A 19,568-nucleotide genomic window follows, 5' to 3' on the forward strand; every position below is an offset into this window, starting at 1 on the left:
ACCAGATTAATTATCGAGAGAAACAAATAGCTTGGTGTGAGCATGAACGTGTTGAGAAAAGAAAATATTGGTTGAATTCGTTAATGAACAACCGCATATGCCGAGAACAATTGCGAATGGATATACATTGTTTTGACAAATTGTGTCGCATTTTGCAAATCAAAGGGGGTTTAAAGAGTACTAAAAATGTCACAATTAAGGAAGTTGTAGCCTATTTTCTTCATATTCTTGGCCATGACTTGAAAAATAGGACTAGCTATTGGGGCTGTGTATACTCGATCGGGAGAAACTGTGAGTCGTCATTTTCATATGGTGCTTAGAGCTGTGATGAAAATAGGTCAATATTACATAAAAGAAAGAGATTCTACTGTAAGTTTTGCCACAGATAGTAAATAGAAATGGGTTGAAGGGGTTGTCGGAGCGCTTTATGGGACACATATCGAAATGACCGTCTATGCGCAAGACCGGCCTAGATATAGAAATAGGAAAGGTGATATTACTACTAATGTTCTAGCTACGTGTGATAACAATCTTCGCTTTAGCTATGTTTTGCCAGGTTGGGAAGGTTCGGCATCAGATCCTCGGGTTCTTTATGATGCCCTTCGAAGACCAAATGGTCTAAAACTTGTCCCAAACAAGTATTATCTGGTGGACTTAGGATATACTAATGGACCGGGTTTCTTAGCTCCTTACAAACGTACTCGATATCATTAACCAGTCCGTCCGAATCATTTGATGATGTGATGAATCACGCGAGTAGCTTTAGCATGATTCGTAAAGAGAGCAACCCACAGTCGATATTGATCATCCATGCCCAATGTGACAGTGACATGGTTACGAATGTTAGGGACTGCGAGGGCCGGATTGAAAGGAATTGTGGAATTGTGGACTACATCCGTCGACACTAAGTCTAAACTTAGTGCTGACCACTCCATGCTCTGATACCATGTAAAATTGTAATGCTTGATTTGTCATTGATTAATAACAGACTATAAATACAAGAGTTCGAGATCTTCGAGATTACATAATATACAATAAGAGAGGTAACAAATAATTACACAATAACTAAAGAATATTTACATATAAGACATGTAAGACAACGACCAAACCCTAACTTAATTCAAGCAATCATGAATATATCGACAAAACAATATTTAGCTGACATGAGTTATTTCGAAATCTTTAAGAACTCAAGTGAGCGAGCAAATCCGATTTTCAACAACACTGAAAAAATCAATATATAGTCTCCTTAGTTTTTTTTTTTTCAACGCTCATGAGGGGCAAAGCCCCTAAGATTAATTATTTGTTACAATACGAGGAGTGGTAACTCCGAATACATCATCCCTAAGAATAGAACGAAGATTATCGAAAGGAGTATCTAAATCAGTAGGAATAGTGCTAGATTCTATCCCTCGATTAGCAAGCATATCGGCTGTTTTATTTCCTTCTCTATAGATGTGCTCCAACTTGACGGACCATGAAGGGTCATTCATAAGGTCTTTGCATCGCTTTATTATAAATTTTAGACTGTTGCTTACCAATAATTGATCCCCATTAATAATCTCCACACATGGTGAATTGTCCATATGTACTAAGAGCTTTGGGATGCATAACTCCTTAGCCCGTTCCAACCCAGCTAGAAGAGCTAGCAGCTCCGCCTTCGTAGATGAGCAGTTCCCACAAGACAAGAAATATGCCGAAATAAAATACCAGTCGGATCCCTGAAAATTCCACCTCCGCCAGCTGGACCCGGGTTTCCCCTAGAAGCACCATCTGTGTTAAGCAGCACCCATCCGTGTGGCGGCGGAGACCAACGAATAAATATTTCCACATGGCGAGACCGGGGCGTGGGAATTAGAATGTCGAATTTGTCGAAAGCCTTTTTAGTTACTTCAAATTGTTGATATAAGAAAATATGGGGATGTAGCGGTCTAGCGGATTTTCATTCTCACGACCGAAGACAATATTATTACGCCATCGCCAAATCCACCAGCAAGTGACTGCAAAATAAATGGGCCAATCAGGAATACTAACCTCAATGTCATTACTGGCATTTCGAAGGAGCCAATCGTTAAACGATGAATTATAGAAAAACGCGTTATTATGATCGAGCCCAGTAAGTGACCATATAGAGCGTGTAACCTGGCAGCTTCGAAGCATATGTTCGGTGGTTTCTTCCGCATCCTCGCATCTCGGGCAAATAGGATTATCACTCAAATTTCTCTTAACCCGATTCACATTAACCATAATTCTATCATGAGCGGCCAACCATAAAAACATTTTAAGGCGTTGTTGAACGGGTAATTTCCAAATAGTTTTCCAGCAAGAGGTTTCGACCGGCATAGCCAGGTCTGATTCTCGAAGATAGCCAAGTGCAGAGCTAAGTGAGAATTTTCCCGAGTTCGTACCACGCCAATAAAGTTGGTCTTCCTGGTCTGGGTCGGGAATAAGCGAGATCGAAGCAATTTTTTGAAGAATATTTCCAGGGAGGTAGTTAGAGAATAAGTCCCAATTCAACCCATGGTTTTCGATCCACATGTCTCTTACGGTTGATGACAAGCTAGATTCGGGAATAGGAATAATAACGTGATCAGCTAGGCATACTCCATCCACCCACGCATGATCCCAAAAAAGGGTACGCCGACCGTTACCCACAGCTGTTGCCGTTCCTTTAACTATTGTCTTAGCTTGTGACGAGATGTCGGCCCATACATTTGACATATTAGTTTTTGGTTGGAATATGTCAATACCGCATCTGTTATTACAATACTTGGCTCGTAAAACTCGGGACCATAAGCTATGAGGTTCCGCGATAACCCTCCATCCAAGCTTCGTAAGGAAGGCGGCATTAGCCTGCCGTGCTGAAGTTATTCCGAGTCCTCCTCAGGATTTTGGTTTTTGGATTGTTTCCCAGTTGACCTAATGAATGGTTTTCTTGTCGTCCGTACCACCCCATAAAAAACGTCGAGCTTTTCTTTCAATATTGTCACATACTGTCCGTGGAAGTTTAGCCGTATGCATACTGTAATTGGCTAAGGTAGTTAGAGTAGATTTAACTAGGGTCTCCTTAGTCTAACACGTCCATCATGCATTAACAAACCTAATGAGTTACTCTTAGATAATAAACTGACCCGTACTTTTTAAGACGTATATAAATAATATGCCCGTATAATAAATACCGCATTGAATCACCTTATTTTGCGCTAACCTTAACTTATAGCTCATAAATACAATTATTACCGAATAAATCATTCGTCTACATATATTAGTGTATTTAAGCCCAATATTTCTTACATGAACTCCATGTGTTTGAGAGCTTGTTTCATGTAAGAAGGTTGTGCTCTAATAATCCACTAAATACACATTACGCATTTTTTTTTTTTTTGGACAACGATAAACTGTAATTAAAAGAAAAACCAAGTTTACATTACAAGCATAGGAGTACCCAAGTTTCTTAGACTACTAGAAAGCCAGGTACTCGAACTAAAAGTACAAAAGTATTTAATTGAAACAGAAAGACGAAATGGTTTACGGGGAGGATGATAGTGGTCATCGAACTGGAACAGGTCAGCCTTCTTTCTCTTAACCCTTTTAGACATTCCATTAATTCAATGTGTCTTCCATTTCTCTATTTGTTCAAGGGCATTTAAGGCAATTGAACCCGACCCATTGACTAGAATTGTTGACCCTTTTGCAAGCAAAGCCCATTCTTCATGTCTCTGAAATCGTCGAATCTCCTCTAATAGTACTTCAGTACCCCTTGGAAAATTAACACCCATACTCAACTTGAATTCTATTATGGAGTATATCATGCTATCGAGTCGTGACCGGAAATACGCCCCGCTTGATTCAGGTAAACAATAACTTAACTTTTCCATCGTTATTATTTCTTGCAACCTGCAAACTTGGTCTTTATTGTGGCTTATTCCCACATACACCATTTCTATATGAATATGTAGAACACTTGCTAAAGAACCCGCCTGCCGTATAAACGCGCGTATCCACTCTATGTCGTTACCTCCATACAAGAAAATGTATTTTTCATCTTGAATCTGTTTAACATGAGCCAGAATTAAATCCCCAGGTTTTATTTAAATATAATATCCGGATTTGTTATTTAGCAGATTAATATTAGAAGAAACATATTGGTAAAATAGATAATAAATGACATATTAGATTAACAGGTTTGACTAGTATATTTCAATTAACAGATTCAATAAATGGTGTTTGGTAATTATCGGGTTTGACTAGTATATTTCAAGAAAATGTACGTTTCATCTAGAATCTGTTTAACATGAGCCAGAATTAAATCCCCAGGTTTTATTTAAATATAATATCCGGATTTGGTCGTTACTAAGTAAATAAAGTTGGCAATAAGAAAAGTAAAGAATTATAGAGCTATTTGTTATTCATCAGATTAATATTAGCAGAAACATATTGGTAAAACAGATAATGGGGCTGCTTGGTAAACGGCATATTGGCCAATTTTTAGCATATTCAAGGATTTTAGCATGTTTGACCAATCAATATGCTACTTTTAGTGTTTGTTAACATATTGAAAGAGCATATTTGGGGTCAATATGTTATTTTACAATATGCTGTTTACCCCAGCATATTGATTAGCATATTGTAAAAAAGGAAATTTTTCTCCATTTTACAAAGAAAAATAATAATCTACTAATCGTAATCTGCCAACAACCAAACACTCAAATTAATTATGCTAATTATAATATGTTAGTCAAAGCTTCTAATAAAATCTGTCATTTATAATCTGCTTTTGAAATCTGTTTATGCTGAAATTAATCTGTTGTTTACCAAACAAGGCCAATAAATGACATACTCCCTCCATTCAACTCCACTTTGCATGTTTCTCTTTTGCACACTATTCACAAGCGCACATTCAACTTCAATTTTTTCTCGATACATAAATTAAAATATATTCATGTGTGATCTTATTTGATTCGTCTTTAAAAGTACATTAAAAATATCTAACTTTTATAATTTTTACAAATACGTAGCTAAAGATATTTAGCACGTAAAAGTCGCGTTGGCAAACGTGATAAAGCAAACATGTAAAGTGGAGTTGAATGAAGGGAGTATTAGATTAACAGGTTTAACTAGTATATTTCAATTAACAATTTAATAGATGTATTTGACTAATATATTTCAATTAGCAGATTTAATTCAACTACATACGATCAAATTTAAAAAATGAAATAGTTACCCATTTTTGAATGAGGGGATCAATATGATTTAGAAGTAGCTTTAGGTTCCATGTTTCCCTCCTCCATCGTTGTAGCTCCGACTTATAACTTGTAAGTTTATCAAACGAGAGGTTTTGCCAAATCCGCACCATGTGGATTGCAGTTTTATTGAGCACTTCTCCAAAAGGACTTAAGAGAATAAGAATTGGAGTACTAATAAAGTTCCATTGCTTTGTGAAGTAATTAATTGCGTCTTCTGTGATCGTCTTTGAAGGTTGGTGGACAGAGTACCATGGCATTGAGTTTTGCAAGGTTTCAAGCTGAGTTATTATTTCAATCGAGGGGTTTGGGTTTACGATGGGTATCCACACAATTTCATCTGAATTAGGGTTAATGGTGATATGCTTAAGATTTTTTATATCTTCAGGAGCAATGTCTAGCCCTGAGATAAGAAGCAGCACACGTTTCCCATTCAAGGCGTCAAGCTCATCCTGCCATGCATATTACACAAGACGTACATATTAATTTGTATAACTTTCTTGAATTACATTAAAGTCCCTTGGTTTCTGAATTTAATATATAGTATTGATGTGCTCAAATCGATTCAAGCACATACCTTACTCTTGGTCACACCATGGTACAACGGAGAAACGTCTATTTCTGGGGTGATAATGCTCTTGATAATGTCATTTTTATCTACAAGACGACTTTTAATAGGTTTCTGCCCCTCTGCATTATTGTTTCAAACACTAGAAATTTAGATTCGTATTTGTAATTTTCTGGGTCTAAGTAAATGGAATTGAGATCCTATGAGAACCACCAACATAATGAGAACCGTGAGAACTCCACCTTATGAATTTTTTTTTTTAAAAAAAAATGACATATTTGGATTCGGCATGGAATTTTATGGCTAGATAATATATTTCTTAGTCTAAAAAACATAAACTAGTGATAAAAATCGAGACGAGATGCATTTTATTAATTTCTATGCACCTACTACTCATTTTCATGTATCTGACAATTTTCACGCACCTAGAATTCATTTTCATGCACCTTGAACCTGTTGTTTTCATGCACCTAGTAATCATTTTCATGCATGTAACAATTTTCATGCACCTAGTATTTGTTTTCGTGCATCTATAACCGTTTTAGTATGCCTAATTGTATTTTTGTACATTAAGTTTATATGTTGTTAATAAAATCAATACATTTTGTTTAGCTATACTAAAATTGTGTTTGAATAAACTAAACTAAGGGTAAATGATTTATCAAAACTTTCGGAACAAGATTTGATGATGATTTAGAAAGGGTTCCCACGGTTCTCATTATATATATATATATATATATATATATATATATATATATATATATATATATATATATATATATATATATATATTCGATCACTTACTCTCGAGCATTTCTGATTCAGATATTTTGAGCATAATATCTACATTGAGTGATTCGAGCTTGTCAAATTCCTTCAAGGTTGGAAAGCCACGAATACCTACCAAATATCTATCCATTGATAGAATTTAGAAGAAAGGTTTTACAAGTACAAGAATCGCATAAAATAAATAAATATTGTAGATGTACAAACAAGCTAAGGTTTATATAGGAGATACAATACACTTGATTCAATTGCGGATCTAATAGTATTCTTGTTGCGGAAGCTCTCGTTTTAAAAGAAGGTATTTTAGCCGCTAAACAGTTAGTAATCTCAAAGTTAATTGTGGAGGGGATAATTTATGTGTTATTAACTCACTCCGTATTACTTGGCAAATTCCTTTGGAAATCTATAATATTATCAAGAATGTGAAATTATCACTTCATTTGTTCGATGAAGCGATAATTAAACATTGCTTTCGTGAAGCCAACAAAGTTGCTGACTTCATGCTTCTATTGGACATTCATGTCCAACTCTTTCGAGATGGTTAAAGCCGGTGACTTCAACTTATCTCACTCATTCGAAAGGATGAGATAGGTTGGTCCTACCCCAGATGATCAACCTAATTTTCTTGTCTTATAAAAAAAATACACATGATTCAAGACTATGTACGAACCCTAGCCACTATAACTAACTTGGAGAACAAGCATGAAGATCCTACACTATAGAAATAAGATTCATGATATAATTTGGAGATAATATTATAATCTCCAATATTCATCACAATAAATAATTTTTATCAGTCAAATCAACTTCCAATATTTATTTACACTCACAAGAAAAGACGTCATAACCCCAAGGAAAACTCCATTGAGTCTCTCCCTCTAAATTCTTAGAGAGAGAAAATTCTCTCAAAAAGCAAAAAAAACCCCAGAAATTCTCATTCTTTCTTCATCTCTTTTTTTTTTTAGAATTTCTTCTTGTCTCCTTTCTTGAGTTTTACCTACTATAAGATTAGATTTTAATTACTCTCTATTTTAGCCTAGCAGAGTTCTTTTAGTCATATATCTTAAGACTGAAGGTTTAATTTAAGAATTGAAATAGAAACATGAAATTTAGAATTTTGAGCAAAGATTAAGAATAAAGGGTTGAGTTTTTGGGGTTGGCAGCATAATTTTGTGAGCAAACAAAGGAAATCCAGCAATTCCAACAAGCACACCACACAGCCACCTCCCTTCCAATTTAATGATGTTAAGAAATGAAGATCTGAAATTTGTGCTTCCTTTCTTAAGATTTTTTATTGGTTGTGGAATCTATTCCATTCTAACCTTTGAAGTTTTTTATCTTTTGCTTTTGTTGAGGTGCAGTCTTTGGGCTTATTTTTTTTTGTTCTTGTAATGGTTTGTCTAGATCTTTAGATCTATGTTTTTGCGCTCTCAACTCTCTTTGTTTTCTGGAACTTTTTCATGTGGGTTGTGTTTTAGACTCTCTCTTTTGAGAGTCACTTTGCTCTGGCCCTTCATGTTCTTCTTCCCCATATTTGGTTTGCCTGGTATTTTGGAACTCCGAGATTTCCTTGTACCGTTTCTCATCCGTAAGTATGTTATAGGTTGATCTTTCAATCAACCTAGTTTCCTTTCCATATCAAAAAAAAAAAGGAAAAAGGAAAAGGGAAGATGCTCTTGTAGTCAATTGGTAATGATAAAGTAACTCCGTGGATAAGCTATCTTTAACTTTATCATGTGGGTACACTTACGTCGCCTATTCATTAAGTCGAATTAGACCTATCAAAACCTGTTCCAATCCGAAAATTGACCCGTAAATAACAATGGGTTGACTGTTGGGTCCAGTGGCGGAGTTAGGATTTAAATTTAGGGGGGCGAACGACTAATTTTATAAAACACCCTCGAACTTTTTTCGAAAAATTTAACTAAAAACTTCGAAAATTGTATCCAAGTCAACATCGCCACGTCCTCACCTCGAACCATATACCACCTTATCATCTGAAGTGTGTGCCACGCCATCATTCCCAGTGTATTACGTCGAACTGCATTCCACGTCAGCACTACCACCACAGACCGCGTGTTATCCGAGTCAAGATTGCCACATCATTACCTTGAACCACATGTCACCTCATCTTATCGTATTACGTCAAACTGCATTCCACGTACCGACAACGCGTCCTATCCAAGTGAACATTGCCACGTCATCGGTCATCACCTCAAACCACATACGACCTCATCATCTCATAGTGTGTGCCACGCCATCACTCCTGCGGTATTACGTCGAACCGCATATCACATCAGCATTGTCACCTCATCACCTCGAACCACGTGCTATCCATGTTAACACTGCAACATCATGAGCTTGAACCCGGTGCACGTCAACATTGCTACCTACCTTATCACGTCGAACCACATACAACGTCATCACGGTCATCTTAATTGAGCCTCGCTTTTGTACTTTGCGGAGATAATGATGATGATGATGATGATGATGATGATGATGATGATGATGATGATGATGATGATGATGATGATGATGATGATGATGATGGGCGGTGGTGGTGATGGTGACAATTAAGATTACTAAGACGCGTAGGAGGAGTCAAAACGTATAGAAAATTTTTAAAAATGTTTTTCAGAAAAAGTTGTTGATCAACCCGTTTTTTTACCCGAACCCGATCTGAAACCCGTATAGACTTGACCCTTTATTTTACTTGTCCCGCAATACACCTGACCCGTATTTTACCCGATCCCGAAACTACCCCACCTATAACCCATCCAAAGATTTCGAATCGGATATCCGATCCAAACTTAACTTTCGGATCGGTTTGGATAATTGAATTTTTGGATTAGCCCTACAACACACCATTCATAAATTAAAAAAAAAAATCTTGTGGTAGAGAATCGAACCTGGGTAACTAGCGTGAAAACCAACCTTATGATCACCAAACCACAAGCTAACATCTAATAATTTATTACTTCATATTATATATATTTTTTTTACCTAGAAATTACTCAGGCTTTAGCCTTAATAGCTTACCCTTGGATCCGCCAGTGCCCCTAGTTAAGTAACTTCTCATTTCCCATTTTGCTTAAACGGAGTATATTGTATTTAAGTTTGTTGGTCAAGGGGCGTTTATGTTTATGTTATTTCACCCATTTTTCTTATTAAATATTACTTTTAGTCAAACTAGGACAACAAAAGTGGAATGCAGGAATTACTATATTCTGCAATCTGCATATTACAAACTATTAATAGTAGATTATTCTGCATGCATATGAGAAACTATTAAAAGTAGAATAATTAACTTACTGATCAAGTCCCCGGCTAGACAACATAACGAGCTGGGTTGTTGCAACAATCGCACATCTCACTACCCAGTAGACAAGCACTGCCGTTCCATCATATTGACGGTATTTATTTAGATTATCCACGTATTTGATGAATTCATTGGCTTTAAACTGAATATTTCTATAAGTATTTTTTTCCTCACATGTCAGTTCCTGTCCGTTAATAGCATTGTCAGCGTAAATTCGAATAAGGAGGCAGAAATCGCCAAAGGTCAGCGCCAATGCTGTTAATATGAGTATCATTTTGTTGATGAAATAGAAGTTTGGTAACAGATTTAACAACTTCATTGTTATATAGTGTGCATCCTTGCCATTTAAAATCTCACTTGTCACCTGCAATGGAGAAACCAATGTTGTTAGGATCGGGATCCTACTTTGAATCGATAAGCTGACTAGGATCGAATTGGTAGGATTGGATCGTAGAATCGTAAGATCTTACTACAAATTAACTAAAATACATAATTGTGTTATCAAAATATGTTTTAAAATCTTGTGTTTAAAGTTTAAACACACTATTATCTTAGCATGTGTTTACAATTTTTTTCCGTTTATAGTAATTTTCTATTTTAAAATTCATATATAAAATTTTAATAACTGAAAAAATTGAAATGTTAATAATATATGATTGAGTCGTATAATCGCAGGATCTTAGGATCGGGTTAAGATTTTACTATAAAAAAAGCTGAAACAATTTGAATCGTAAGATCCTACAAAATTAAGATCCTACCTAGGATCAGGATCGGTCACCACTTTTGGATCGTAGAATCGTAAGATCCTACGATCCGGATCAGGAGTTTAACAATAACATGGGAGAAACAAAATATACAGTTGGTATTCTATAACACCATTTTGGTTCGTATAACGATATTATATGATCTTATGTGCCTCATTTAATTATAACGATTAATGAGGTTCATAAGTTATTATAGATCGTTACTCGCATTAATATTATTTCAAAATTGCAATCAACAAGTATATATGTTAATCAGTTACCTGGTAGGATAGGTCTCGAATTATATCTTGCACTTTAGTATCGACTCCGAGATCCTGAAGAGCATAAGTTCCCTTACCGCCCTCCAATAAGGCATCCTGTTAAGATTATAGAGGGGAGACGATAATAAGGGAGAATGTATTATTGATAGATCATTCTGATTGAATACATGGTGTATATATAATAAACCTATTAGCATAAACCCTAGACGATAGCCGTCACTTTCAAACCCTAGATGATAGTCAGCCCTAATGGGGCTAATATCCTAATACCTTCCCGCAATCGTAAAGGCAGTACATAGTACGAACTTTACGATTGGAGAAATACAAAAGAAAAAAAATGAAATCTTCAATTTCTTCGATCTTTAGTAATCTTCTTCGTTTTCAAAGGTAGAAAATTTATTCGAACAAGAACGTTAACCTTTTCGGACTTGTCGAATATCAAATAATTTGCTAGGAATACTAATCGGACCTAAACAAATTTCAGTCAAACGGAAAATTATCCGTCAATTTCAAAATATGGAGAACGCTAAGTTTTTCGAACTCCAAATAGATCTAAACCACCATCATGGTGATTAAAATTGCGTAACTCGCCAGTCAGTTTTTAATTTGTACCATCTTAAACGAAGTAAAAGACTTGTAAATTTCAAAGAGACAGAAAATTCTTAATCGCTCGTCAAAATCAAAAAACAAGATGTGGATATCTTGAACAAAGCAAGTATAAAATCTCCACACCATAGAAGGAAAATGAGGAAAGCATTATTGTGCTAAGAAAAACTACGTCCTGACAATTGAAACGCAACATCAAACATTCAAACAAACAAAGATCAAAACTTTTTTTTTTTTTTTGAATTCAAACTAGAAATTATTATTTGTGGTTGAAAATCCTACCGGTGGGTGTAAATTTCCGGCCACCCACCGATAAGAATGCGGAAGCGGTTTATAGAGACCTCAAGATCGAGGCTCTGATACCATGTTAAGATTATAGAGGGGAGACGATAATAAGGGAGAATGTATTATTGATAGATCATTCTGATTGAATACATGGTGTATATATAATAAACCTATTAGCACATCCTTTATCACCAAGTTCGCACAAATATACTACATCAAAACAAATTTAAATGTTTTGACAAGAAAACGAAACAAAATGAAAAAACAAGATGCTTTAATATATTTTTTTTTTTGAGAACGAATGAATTATTTCATTAATAAAAAATCATAAGACAACAACAACAAGGTCAACAACATATATTAATTTTTTTTTTTTTGAGAAAACCCGAAAAGGGTACTAATTCATTAATAAACGATCAAAAGAGTTCACAGCTTCAGCTTCAGCCGGTATGACATTAGGCCAAAACCGTCTTCCTATCACATATGGTACCTAGGGGTGTAACCGAGCCGATCTGAGCTCGAGCTCGGGTGGGCTTGGAATCGGCTCGGAAATTTGAGCTTGAGCTCGGAATCGGCTCGGAATTCTCCGAGCTCAAAAAATTAAAGCTCGGAATCAGCTCGGATTAGGCTCGAGCTCAACTCGAGTTCGATTCGTTCTCAATTAAATTATTATTTTCAGGAACTTAGAAGCAGTAGTTAATTGTAGGAGAGAGAAAGCAGGAAAAAAACCGCAATAACCCAATCGCAAATCGGAAAATCCCCCAACCCCTGATCTCCCTGCTCCGCCGTCTCCGTCTTCCACACTAGCCCCCCCTTTTTCTCACCCTACCCAATCGCCGGAGATGGGTCACTCCCATGTCCTCTCTCCGGCGATTGACACATCTCAATTTTTTGGTTTCCCCCAAAAACAACGTGTCCTGTCGCGCTTCCCATCCACCCACCGTGCCTTCGCCGTCTGTTTTTCTTTGTTTCTGGGATTGAGGCCGTCCTGTCCGACCTCCGGTGACGACCTGCCTCGCTTTGCTTTAAGGTTCTTTTGTCCAAATTACGTCGTACCAGTAATGCCTTCAGAGTTTGGGCTTGCAACAAAAAAGATGAGTGGGGATTAAAGTGGAGTGCATTTGATCAGGAACTTGAGTCCTATCTCATTGATATTGAGAATGGTGGTGTCACTGATAATTATGTTCTATGTCACAAAAAGCTTATGGAATTCGCTACTGCTGCTGGCACTTATTGGCGACAACGTACAAAACAGAAATGGAATTGTGAGGGAGACACGTGCACTAAATACTTTTTCAATTGGGTTAAAGGACGGTCTGGTGCTAATACTATCTTGGGTATTAAGAAGGAGTCTAATGAATGGACTTTTGATATGAAGGAGATTGGTGGTTTGTTTCTTAAACACTTTTCCACTATTTTTAAGTCTGATGCTGAGCCTGAGTGCTTTGACAATTACATGTGTAATTATGGTTATCTTTTTGATAATCTCAAGCGTAAAGTTGGCTTTGAGGAGAGGGCCAAGTTGGGCCGTGTCTATTCGAGAAATGAAGTTCGACAGGCTATTTTCCAATTGGGTCCCTTAAAATCACCAGGTCCTGACGGTATACCGGCGGCCTTCTACCAGAGGTATTGGGCTATTGTTAAGAAGGATGTGATTAATGATGCTCTCAATATTCTCAACTCGGGCAATGTGATTAAAGATTTTAATAAAACCTTTATTGTTCTCATTCCTAAAAATGATTGTCCGGAAGGAGTTGGGGATTTTCGGCCGATTAGTCTCTGCAACGTTATTATGAAGGTTGTTACAAAATGTATTGCGAACAGATTAAAAGGGGTTATGGATGATCTAGTTGGTCCATTCCAAAGTGCTTTCGTCCCAAATAGAAGTATTGCGGATAATATTGTCATTGCCCAAGAAATCCTACATGTTATCAATCATAGGAATTATGGTAAGAAGGGTTTGATGGCGGTTAAGGCTGATATGAGTAAAGCTTATGATAGACTAAACTGGAACTTCATTAGAGGGGTGCTCTCCAGCTTAAACTTGCCGGGCTCTATGGTTCACCTTATTATGAGTACTATTGAAACTGTTACCTATGATATTCTGATTAATGGTGCGCCTATGGAAAAATTTCAACCTCGCTGTGGGATTAGGCAAGGTGATCCCTTATCTCCGTATATTTTCGCGCTTTGCACGGAAGTTCTTTCTCAAATGATTCTATACGCTCAGGATGGCACCTTCATTAAGGGTATCAAAATCTGCAAGAACGGACCGGCTATATCCCATTTATTATTTGCGGATGATTCTCTCTTCTTTATTCGCGGTGATTATGGGGACTTGGACTTTCTTATGAACATTATTGATGAATATTGTGTTGCCTCTGGGCAATGCATTAATAAAGATAAGTCCTCTATTCTTTTCAGCCCGAATTGCTCTCTTATGACGGTCAAGAAGTGCTTGACTGAGTACAAATTTGCATCTAAGCAAGATCTTGGCAATTATCTTGGCCTACCAACGAGTATTGGGTCTTCTAAAAGGGACTTATTTAAATTTCTTGTTGACAAAACCAAGCGCAGGCTATCCTCCTGGAATAACATTCTTCTCTCTTCGGCGGGTAAATTGACCCTTATTCGTTCTGTTCTCTCTTCACTATCTCTTTTCTCTCTATCGGTATTTCGCATACCGGTAAGTGTAACGTCAAAGCTTCAGTCTCTGATGGTGCATTTTTGGTGGAGTGGAACTAGAATTAATAAGTCTATTCATTGGTGTAGTAAAGACTTCCTTAGTAGGTCGGTTGGAGAAGGGGGTCTTGGTCTTCGCAATATTGGCTGTTTTAACCAAGCTCTTCTTGCCAAGTCTGCTTGGAGAATTTTAAGTGTTCCAGGAAGCCTTATTAGTAAAGTTATTGGTCCCAAGCTTGGTATGCAAAATGACCCATTTTTCCAGAACCGATGGAAGACTCCCCAAGCGTCGTCATGGGCTTTAAAAAGCTTAATCTGGGGCTCTGATCTTATTTACAACAATATTGCTTGGACGATTGGCTCGTCCTCTCGTCTTAATGCCTGGACGAGTAGATGGATCGAGGGCTACAGTCTTCGTGATCTCTGTGGGGATTTTATTGATGCTCCTATTAATGCTACGTTCCTGGTTGGTGATCTTCATGATAATCGTAGGAGATGGGATTTCTCCTCTTTTGGTTTCGATCCTGGTGAGGGAGTTAAGAAAAAAATCCTCGCAACTTACATCCCGTGTCAGCCTTCAGATGACTCCTTCTACTGGAAACTGTCTAAACATGGCGATTTCACTGTCAAATCTGGATATTATGCTGCTGTTAAGGGCTTATCTATTGGTTCTAACTCGGCGGCTGATCGTTCTAGAATGTCTGCAACTATTGTTGCTTTCTGCAAATCAAAGCTATGGAAATTGCCTATTTCTATGAAACTAAGGGTGTTTTTATGGAAATTTATGGCTAATGCCCTTCCCGTTGGCTCTGAATTTCTTAAACGAAATATGCATTGGCGCTCTACATGTTCTCTTTGTGAAGGCTCTTCCCCTTGTGTGGAATCTATCTCTCATCTTTTCAGAGATTGTAGTTTTGCAAAGGCACTCTGGTTTGGCTGTCCTTTGGGACTCAGACTCACGGATGGGGTGGATATTGATGTTAGGGATTGGGTCATAAACTGGGTTACTTACTTTTTAAAAGGGCCTGATTCTAACTCGCTCGTTTTTCCCCTTCTTGCTACCCTCTGGAGAATTTGGTGTTGCAGGAATGAGATGATTTTCCAGAATCGCCGCCCTTGGCCTATGAGTGCTCTCAATGCTATTATGGGTGACATTCAGTGTATGAATGAGGTTGTTTGTAGCAAGAGCGCTTGCCTTATTCAAGCGCCTTTCGTGAACATCTCTCCTGATTTTGTTTTAGCAAAGAGGATTAGAAATTCTTTTCCTTTTTGGATTGTTGGTGGGCCTGATTGTGGGAATGTTTGCACTGTCAAGTGTGATGCTGCTTGGAGAGAGGATAGAAGTTCTGGCATGGGGTGGTGCTTGTTGGATGGTAATGGAACCTTAAGGACTACTGCTCATGATCGCACGTTTGCTTCATCTGCCCTGCATGCCGAAGGGCATGCTGCTATCATGGCGCTAAAATGGGCCTTGGACGAAGGCTATCTCCACATTAGACTTGTTACAGATTGTCTAAATTTGGTTATGCAGGTTGCCGCAGCGGAGAGGGCGATTGCGTCTATTAGTTGCATTATCCAGGATCTTAAGTCTATTGCGTCTCGTTTCCATTGTTGTTCTCTTAGTTATTGTCCTAGGGGAGTGAATAGGATAGCTCATAATCTTGCCCAGAAAGCTCTATTGTAAGCTATGCTATGTATTGTTGTCAAAAAAAAAAAAAAATTATTATTTTCTTTACTTTCTTTAACTTTTATATCTAATTAAAAATAATACTCATAAATTTTTATAGGCTAAGTTAACTGTAAATATACAATTTTTATCAACTATAATAAAAATATACTCATAAATTCTAAATAACATTTTACTAAGAATAAAAACAACTGTAAAATGCCAAAATTAAATAATAATAAAAAATAAAACGAGCCCACTCGAGCTTCCGATCCGAACTCTACTAAGCTTGGAATCGGCTCGGATTTTGTAAATCTCGGCTCGAGATCGGTTCGGAATCAGTTTTGACCGACTTCGAGCCGAGTTTTGACCGAGCTGATTCCGAGGGCTCTACGAGCCGGCTCAGATTATTTACAGCCCCATGCATGAGCAAGAGCATGAGTCACCATATTATGAGCAACAACATATATTAAATTTTGATCGGATCAAAAATACAAAATCGAATAAAATAAAGAGTTAATTAGATTTTAATTAACTTTTGAATACACAATTTTAAAATTACTCTCTTTTATATTTTTTTGCTTAAATTCTCCCTAAAGCTGCATTTTTTTTTTCCTAAAATTGCTTTAAAAGTTCAATTTAAGTGACTTATTTCCTCTCTTTTTGAACTCTCCCTCCATAATGGCTCCATTTGTCTACATAGTTTTACTTTTCGAAGTATAAATTGGCTAAGCTACAAATATATTAAGTTCAAAAACAGACAGGAAAATATTTTGAAAGGAGATAGTTTTAAAAAAGTGGATTAAAAGTGGATTTCAAAAGGGAGTAAAATTTAATTAACTCTAAAATTCAAACAAAGATCTATAAACTTAATTTGTTCCGCTTCTACACATCCTCTACAAGAGGGTCTTTGGATCTTCAAAAGTTTTTGATCGAATCGATTTCATTTAATTTGATAGATTGTAGTCGACAATATGACATACTCCGTATGTAGCAATACATACTGAACTAAACTGATCGAATCGAACTTATAACAACTTAAATTAAGTCCAAAAAAAAAGGGCCTTAGTATGAATCCCCGTTCCACCAAAAAATATTACTCCCTCCTTTGGCACCATTTGTGGTGGTTGTTAACACAAATTCTTAAGAGAGACGACGCTATCTCATTAATGTTAGCGAGAGACCTCTCTTGACTCTCATAAGAGGTGGTTATTATTTTTATTTAAGTTTCGGACCAGTCTTTGCGTCCGACCTCGTCCCACTTCGACTGCGGGAGTGTATTAGTAAATAGTAATATTGTATATATTTTATTTGATAGCGTGTCGTAGATATTCTGTATTACGTTCACATTGTATCTAACCTATGTACTAGACTATATATTGCAAGCTAATGAACGAAGACCGCTCAGGGATTTAGTTACTTTCAATGATTTATGATCCGAGAATGTAGCAAATTATCCACATAATTTATGAGTTATGTGCAAATGAGCCCCTTAAATTTTACTTGTAGCAAATTAGCTCCATAACTTTCCAAAAATGTGCAATTAAGCACAAATCAAAATTTTCACCATTTTTTAACTAAAACCTATTGTTTTCTATTATAAAAACTATTATAAATATGTTTCTTAAATAACTAAATAAAATATTTATATTTTCAACGAAAAATGCCAACCAGTTTTAGTATAAATAAAAATTTGGTCATGTAACTTTTCATTGTAACATTATTAACAATTCTCATATCATGAACATTTTTCACCAAAATATTTAAAAAAATTATTTGAACATGTTTTTTTAATAATCAAGAATTTTAAGATTAAAATCTATTCTGTAATCAATAATTTTTATTTTCAATAATCGTAAAATATCTAACTAGCAAATTTTATTCTTAAAAATAAGATAAGTGGTTAATTGCACATTAAGAGAAACTTACGGAATTAATTTGCTACATTTATAATTTAAGGAACTTGATTACACACAGTATCAAACTAATCAAAATTGGTTAGTGCTCTCTTTTCTTGCACAACCCTTTCAAAAAAATACGATGTATGCAAACATACCTTTGAATGTTCTCCAATGGTCCCTGTGGCACGCTCGTTAATGGCCTTAACAATTGTTAACAAAGAGTCGAAAACTGGTTCTCTGTAAGTAGGCTTATGGAACTCTAGAATTTTTGACAAAAGGTAAGAATCCGAGTACGTCGGATCTTCTTCTCCACTTTGCTCTCGAGTTTTCTCCATGCCCTTGTCTTTTAATTAGGACGGAAGGAGTACCTCAGCAATTCGAAAACTTAATGTTATTATAACGATCCTATTAATAATTAGAGTTTCGGTAAAATCTCAAACATAACGTTTTGTGAATGGTATTATAAGATAGATAAATGAACGATAAAAAATGATTTATATTGTTTGTAGTGGTGTGACTTGTGAGGCTCCTTTTGATTGAGTGTCGTGTACTCCATATTTTTATTCAATAGGGAGTTGTTTGGTTGATTAAGGAACTTAATTTTCCTAGAAATCTATAATTCATGGAAATTAAGTTCCCTCATTCAATTCGGGTGAATTTCGGAAAAGTGTTTGGTTGCTCATGTAGGAATTAAATTCCACAGGAACTTCCAATGACCAAGGGAGGAGTAGGTAAGCAACTTCCCACATCATGTAGGCATTGGAAGTTCCTGAAAAGTTTTAATTCCTACATTTTCCAAATTTTATGGCAACCAAACAACCCATGTTTTTTCAAAATCATGGGATTTTTCAATGCCTATGTTTTCTAGGTGGCAACCAAACAACCCCTAGGTCTCACACTCTCGCTTGTGACGGATATATCCGTCACAAGCTTGTGACGGATCATTATCATCCACATGGGTAGATAAGACAAAAAGTAGAATGTATAGGAAATCTCAAATGACTTATCTTTATCCTCTCATGTGAATTTTATTTGACCCGTCACAAGCTTGTGACGGATATCAACCGTCACAAATGAGAATTTGTGATTTTTATTTTACAAGTCAAGAAAGGTATAAACAAATCAAAACTTTGCTTTGATGAACTCACTATAATGTTAAGAAAGGAATAAACGCTCTTTAAGGCTTGAATTACACTTTTGCTGATTCGCGTTGATTGAGATACAGTCTCTCAAAATCTACTAAAAAAAATTTACTCTTATTCTGAATAACCCCTTTATGTTTCATTTTCCGTCTATTCACAATACCTTTCCGATTTCTATTTTTAGGAAATGTTTGTATGGTCCAAATTTAATTATAGGGTAGTTAGTGTGTTTTTCTTAATCTTTGTACCAAAATGAAAGGGGAAGGTTAAGTAGAATAGGAGGGAGTAATAGTTTTGAGAATCGATTGTGAACAACTAGACAGAATATTAAATAAATAAATAAAAG

The 19,568-nt window shown here is 36.3% G+C and overlaps 1 protein-coding gene across 1 annotated transcript; it reads right to left on the reverse strand.

Annotated features, from left to right (window-relative positions):
* Positions 1-3,363: 3,363 nt before the first annotated feature.
* LOC141591364 (protein SIEVE ELEMENT OCCLUSION B-like) lies at positions 3,364-18,549 on the reverse strand. Its single transcript, XM_074411679.1, has 7 exons — positions 18,236-18,549; positions 10,941-11,036; positions 9,910-10,280; positions 6,616-6,722; positions 5,821-5,933; positions 5,225-5,695; positions 3,364-4,052 (listed from the first exon to the last, which is right to left on the reverse strand). Exons 1-7 carry the CDS (start codon positions 18,413-18,415, stop codon positions 3,609-3,611), a joined length of 1,782 nt encoding a protein of 593 aa, XP_074267780.1. The 5' UTR covers positions 18,416-18,549; the 3' UTR covers positions 3,364-3,608.
* Between the last annotated feature and the right edge of the window lie 1,019 nt (positions 18,550-19,568).

Source organism: Silene latifolia, chromosome 7 (genome assembly GCF_048544455.1).
Source record: "Silene latifolia isolate original U9 population chromosome 7, ASM4854445v1, whole genome shotgun sequence".
Classification (NCBI taxonomy): Eukaryota; Viridiplantae; Streptophyta; class Magnoliopsida; order Caryophyllales; family Caryophyllaceae; genus Silene; species Silene latifolia.